The 6,722-nt window shown below is 26.3% G+C and overlaps 1 protein-coding gene across 1 annotated transcript; it reads right to left on the reverse strand.

Moving 5' to 3' along the window:
• Positions 1 to 4,289: 4,289 nt before the first annotated feature.
• LOC145831297 (TRAF3-interacting protein 1-like) lies at positions 4,290 to 6,481 on the reverse strand. Its single transcript, XM_082938496.1, has one exon. The coding sequence runs from the start codon at positions 6,451 to 6,453 to the stop codon at positions 4,561 to 4,563; it is 1,893 nt and encodes a 630-aa protein (XP_082794622.1). The 5' UTR covers positions 6,454 to 6,481; the 3' UTR covers positions 4,290 to 4,560.
• Between the last annotated feature and the right edge of the window lie 241 nt (positions 6,482 to 6,722).

Consider the following 6,722-nt stretch of genomic DNA (forward strand, 5'->3'; position numbering starts at 1 on the left):
AAACTCGATTACTAAAAATTACTCAAAAGTAACATTTTAAGTTAAAGCATACAACTTTTTATAAATTTTTGGAATCATATACTTGTGGCATCCTTGTGCTGAACTATTATACTAAAAACATTTCATTTCATATAGTAACCGCTTTGTGGCGGTAGAGAGTCGTCTCATTTCTTTCTCTTCTCCTAAATTTCCTTTAAAAGTAACGAATTCGTTTTAGTTTGGCCTTTTTAGTCGGCTTACTGCTTGTTAGTTTTTGTTTTACTATTGGTTTTTTGGGTTTGTTTTCGTAGCTTCGGTTGTTAAGCCGAAGTGTTTCATGTCAAACTATTTTGTTAGTACAGTTTGTTTTAGTTTATCGCACATTTATTCATTGTAATTACAGTCTAAACTTATTGACTCGATTTCATTTTACAAGTAGTTTAAGCTTTCTAACAATATTATAAACCTAATTCAATAAATAGTATTTTAAGTAATCTAACTGCATTGTAAACCTATTTCAATAAACAGCAGTTTAGGTTCAATTAACACTTGTAATCTTTTAGAATAGTAGTATAAGTCCAATTCATTTGTTATATACCTATTTTATTAATTAGCGAGATTAGTCTAAAAAGTAGCGTAAAACTACCTAAGGATATCATTTTATATAGTGCGTCTATTTTAAAATCAATGTTGTTATTTTTAAGTTTCCAAATGTATTTCGATATTTCTGTGCCGTTTTCTTTATAGTTTACGAAATTGTAAAAAAAAATTGAAAATTGAAAAGAATAAACTCCCTTTTTCTCCTCTAGTAGTAAAGATCTCTTTATTTGTTTACTAAAAATCAAAACAAATTTAAGAAAATTTTTATGTCATTAAAAGAATACAAACATTTTCAGTTTAAAATGTTGATAAAAATACTTATTTAAGTTTTATTTTCTAATTATCTTAGCCTAAAAAGAAATAATAATAACTATATGGTAAAAAAATCATATCAATTTCAGCTGTAAGAAATCAAAATAATGTATTGTAATACTCGTTTTAATTTTTGCAATCAGAACTCGGGTCTTGGTCTTGTCACTGTGACTCGGTCCTCAACTTCTTGTTAGTGACTACATTGCATAAGTCTAGTTAGACTATCGAATTATTATTTGTAATCATTTTATCTATTGTTTTTTTATACATGTAATTTAAAAGAGGTTTGTTAAGCAGTTTCTTGTTAAGTAATGCTTTAATTATGTTCAATATAGTTTAAAAAATTAGTATAATATAAAACAGTGTTAACTAACTTTTGTTTTAATGGTATTTAATCTAAATAAACTTGTTTATAAAACTACGTTTTACATAAAGTAAATTAGTTTATATCATAAAAACTTGTACATAAGCTACTAAAAGTACATAAAAACTTGATATTATTTTTAAATTGGTTTATGCTAATGATAATTTGTATACTTACTAAAAAAAATTATACATATTTTTTAAGATTACTTAATTTTTATGTCTAAAATTATTAATAGTATTTTATTTATTTTCGTAATAGTCGTTTATTTCTATAAAAAATTTTTAATCTAATAGTTTATTTATTCATTTCATAGCAAAACTTATATTTTTTAGGATAACTGAAAAAACAATTCTAAAAAAACTTTAACATCTCAAATCTAAAAAACAACATTTGATAAAAATTATAATTCTTATTATAACTGTTCAAAATATAGACTTAATCGTTTGCTAACAAAAGATCCTAGTGGAACAAGTTCACTGGAATTTAAATAAAAACAAATTATACAGTAATCTTCCTTTATTGTACCAATATATGTTTCTGTGTGTTAACGAATCAACACACTTCAACTGGGTTCTGTAAAAAGTAATTACTGTAATGAAAGAATAGAATAAATTAGGTGTATACATGATTTTATTAAAATTAAAATAGTTTCTACAGATTTTTACAGGTTATTAGCTAATAATAAGTAAAACACTTAATATTAAATCCGACTTTATAAAACTATATAATGTTTGTAATTATTAAGTCTAAATTAAGTAAAGTAAACTAACATACACAAAAAATCATAAAAAAACCACTTAATATAATGGAAAATTCAAAATTGTTTTACCGTTGCCAATGATTAAACAATATATATCCAATAATTACGTCACAAGATATATGAACATTAACACAGCTATTTAATTTGTATTGTAAAGCTAGTATTTTTTCGTTGGTTTCTCAGAAATATGACCGTTCTGAGAAACCAACGAAAAAATACTTCTCGGTGATTAGGCAACATTTGTTGGACAATCCTGAGTGTGTTAAAAATTATAAAAAGGACAATTTTTCAGTCTTAGTGAGAGCGGAGAACTCTTTTCAATTGCATATTCTGGAAGCCTTATGTATTCAATCTTTAAGGCCCAGTTTATGTAAGCAGAAAAAGTTCGTTTACCAAACTAGACTTTTTAAATCCCTATATTAGTAATTTTAAAGTAATTAGTTTCTTGTTAAATTTTATTTTTAAGTATAGTTTTTTTTATAGATTTTTATCGCTTATTTATTTAGATTGTTTTAATTCTAACGAGTTTTATTAGTATACCAAAATTGTTTAGCATGAGCACTTATTTATTTTTTAATATTTGATTATTAAGTCATTTTATACCTTAAAACTTTAAACTTCAGTATGATTTTATTTCAATTTGTATTCATTCCAGTTCAGTAAGAAACTATTTCTGATGAGCCTTACTACATAAGTACTAAAATAAATTTAAAGCAAATGAAATGTATTCTGTTATATGTTTTTAATAAGTTATGCACCGGAAAAAAGCTGTTCAAATGTTCATAATCTGTAAGAAAGTACAAGCAAATGTTTGTGATTTTAAAAATCGTTATATTTTAAGTTTCTTCTTACTTTACTCGTTTAGGGTATGCACAGGCTCCTGAAAATCAGCCTAAACATGCCCAGGTTTATTAACAACAGTTGTATGTGACACTGAATTTTGTTTTAAAACTTCAGCTTGTCGCTTATAGGCATGAAACAAGTACTATTTTTAAAAGTACCCTGCTGTAAACTTATCTTAACAATAAACCAAGTGGAAATTTTTTACAATAAATGTCGATTTCTAGCTTTTTATTGGAAAAAAAATTTTAACAACTCAACTTCTCTATGGAACGAATGATTAAAGCACAAAAAAATAGTATTCTACTCGAAAAACTAGGTTATTTCTCTTATTTTAAATCATACTTTAAATTAAAGTCTGTTTTAGCACTTAAATTAGGGCCGGACAACTTATTTTAGTTGACGGGATAGATAAATTAAAAAACTCTCTTGAGAGCCGCTTATTTTAAAAAAAATTGTTAAGTTGGCAAAGGTTTTCTGACATCAAGTTAAAATTATTACTTAACATGCAAAAATTCAAAGTACTTTGGTTAAATCTGAAACACTCTTTAGAAGTAAACTTTCAATAAAATATTTATTAAATAAGCACTATTGTATAGTAGTAATCAAGTTAAGAGCATATATCAAAACATTTGTCATGAAAAATCTCAGTGTTATTTGCTTTCCACAAAAAACTCTTAAGCTAAATAATACGAAGCGGGCAAAGATTTCGGTTGGTCTGTACGTTGCCTTAAACTGTTTTAATTATTAAAAAAAATTTGTTTTTATAACTTTTTTATCTAAAACTACAAAATTAAAAACAAAAACTGTATATTAACGTTATCTTTTCAATTTTAAAGCTGTGATACAGTTCTTGTTTTCTAGAAAGTGTAATTTCTTAACTTCATATAGACTTCTAGTCCGAAACGCAACTTTCTAGATGCCTTTGTAATTTTGGTTTATATGGCTGCTTACTTAACAATGTTTATTAAAGTTTGATTGGTATAAGCTATATAAGTAAAGATAAATAAAAAACATGTAAATTGTAAAGGTTTTTGCTAACTTATAACACTATATTTAAAACAAATTAAATTTTACCTTGTACATTTTTTATGTTTACAAGAAAACATTGGCGAAAATCTAACAGAGCTTAAGCCTGGATTTTTTCTTGTTGGCTGATCTAACTTGATGTTAACTTTTTTATGTTTAAAATTAAATGTAAAAACAGATGTTATCAAACTTTAGTTTTCTACAAAAATAGTCAAAAAGTTTATTGATAATGAGGTTAGTTATACTTCAACACAAATTTTATTGTACCAGAATGATTAAAAGTTGGATCTGACTGTACTCTAATACAGTCTTTTTTAAATTTAAATGTGTATAAATATTTAAATATAATTAGTTGAAAAAATTATATAAAAAATATACTTATTAACATATAAAATATCAACTATAACTATTTATATATATATTTAAATTTATTTCATTTATAATTTCATAGAAATTTTAGAAATATATATTTTAACAAAAAAATCACAGCAATTACCTTTGAACAATAAATATAAACAAAAGCTCTTTGATGTAGTACACAAAATCGCTTAAACTAAAAACATGTTAGACTAATGTCTTAAAATTACAATGTATATTATTAAACTTAATTTTTTTTTGATAACTACAGAATATTTTTTTTAGTTTTTGTTTAAATATTTTAATCAGCTGTTAATCATGATCTTGTTGCAACAGCAATAGCCATTTTTTGTATCTTTTCATCATTCTTAAGAATGTTTACTTTTGTTGTTGACATTTTGAGTCTATAATCCGCAATAGCTTGGTCTAATTCTTCTAGTTTAGCCTTCAAAGGTTCAATACTAGCTTTAGTAACTGAGTTGTCTTCTTTAATTTGTACGTTGTGCTGTAAATTTTCGGTTTTCCAAGTATTTAACTCATTAGCCATTGAATCCGTATCTTCTTGAGAATAATCAATCAGTTTTGCTAAAGGTGCTGATGTTTGACATAATTTTTGAACCATATCTTTTAGAATATCGATTTCTTTAACCACTAACTCTTGTTCTTTTTCCTTTTGAGCGTTTAACAAACTATTTTGATGAATATGAGTGTGAGACTGTTTTACTATTTCTTTACCTTCTAACTCATTTTTAGTTTCAAGAATTTTGCGAACAAGTCCACCATGCTCTTCACTATTTAGGTCACCCTTATCTCTAGCAATAAAAGAAGGTTGTAAAAAATCATTTTCAATAGCTGCCATTTCATCTTCTTGAACTACAAACTCTGCATCTTCATTGTCAGACAATGTCATGCTGTGATCTCTGTCTACAATAATGGTTGCTTCCTTATCTTTAAAACTTTCAATATTTTTTTCATCAGCAACTTGCTGTTTATTTCTAACTCTAGGAGCAGAAGGGCGAGCGCTTGGAGGACGAACTATTTTTCTAGAATTTACAATTACTTGCTTTGATTCCAACTCAGTAGAAGCTTCAGGTTGAAAATTGTCACTTCCGTTTCTAGTATGTGGTCTTCTACGCTGTCCTTTAGCTGATGAAGGTCGTAGATAACGTGTAGGAACCGAACTTTCTTCCGTTTTTTTCTGGACGTTTTCATCTGTTTTTTCAACTTCTAAATTTTCTACTCTTTTTTCAGTTTCTAGTTGTTTTCGTTTTTTTCTCTCTTGTCTTCTTTTTTCTCTAACTTTTTCCTTTTCATCTGATGTTTTGATTTTTTCTCTATCTTCGCTATGTTTAGATCGTTCTCTTTCATTGTCTTTATACTTTTCTTCTTTATGTTTTTTAATATCATTAATTTCTTCCGTTTTGAAACTTTTGTTTTCGATCTCCCTGTATTGTGAGTTTTCTTTATTGTCTGGTAATTTACTTTTTTCATCTTTGTGGCGAATTTTATCTTTATTTTCTTTCCTGTTTTTATGATCTTTCTTCTTTTTTCTCTCAGTATTTTGTCCTTCAGTTTTGATGGTATTTTCAGACCTTTCACGTCTTCTTTTTTCCTTTTCAATTTTTCGTCTTTGATCTTTGTCTTCTACTGATCTGTCCTGTCCTTTTTCTTTTTTTTCCTCCTGTACTTTTTGATCTTTTATTTTGCTTGTTTCATCATCTTTGATTTTAGCTTTTTTAAGTTCCAAAATCTTTTTCTCACTTTTGATTTTATCACTTGAACTTTTTGATTTTAGGTTATCCTTTTGAATTTTTTTACCTGATAAGACTTGAAGAACTGCATCTTCAGAAGATTTGTTTTTACGAATGCACCTGGCTAATAGTTGAAGGAACTCATTAGTTTTTTCTGGCTCTGCACCAGCTACAATTTTGCTAGTTTTTATAAAAATATTTGTACCACTAACAATAGAAACAACATCTATTGCTTTTTGGAGGTATGACATCTTGTCCTCTCGGTTAACTAGCTTTTTTGAATCGTTTTCAGCTTGTCCGTAAAGGCCTTTGAAAAAAGATGTTGTTTTTATAACTTCTGTTACAATATCATGTAAAAATCTAAAAGGAGGTTTACTCAAAAGTTTAGGTGTAAGGGGAGGTTTAGTTATAATTTTACCAAGAGAATCTTGTGTTTTTTTCACCACTTTTTCATCCATCACAAAGTATTTATATTTTTCTACAGATTTATCTGTATAAATGAAGCAGAATTATTGCTACTTGTGATGACTTAATAACTATAATTAAATATCATAAACTATTAAAATAGTATTTTATATTAAGGCTACTAGGTATTGTTTTCATAAAACTAACAGACTTTTAAAATATAAAAGCTTTAAACATGAACAATGTATGCCAGTTTATACATAAAATAAAAATTAAATTATGAAATGTAGTCATTTTTGTAAAAAATTCTAATACAAAAGAA

Source organism: Thalia democratica, chromosome 3 (assembly GCF_965202585.1).
Source record: "Thalia democratica chromosome 3, ktThaDemo2.hap1.1, whole genome shotgun sequence".
NCBI lineage: Eukaryota > Metazoa > Chordata > Thaliacea > Salpida > Salpidae > Thalia > Thalia democratica.

Coding starts and splice junctions, on each gene's coding strand:
- LOC145831297 (XM_082938496.1), bottom strand. CDS start 6,453: ATGGATGAAAAAGTGGTGAAAAAAACACAAGATTCTCTTGGTAAAATT.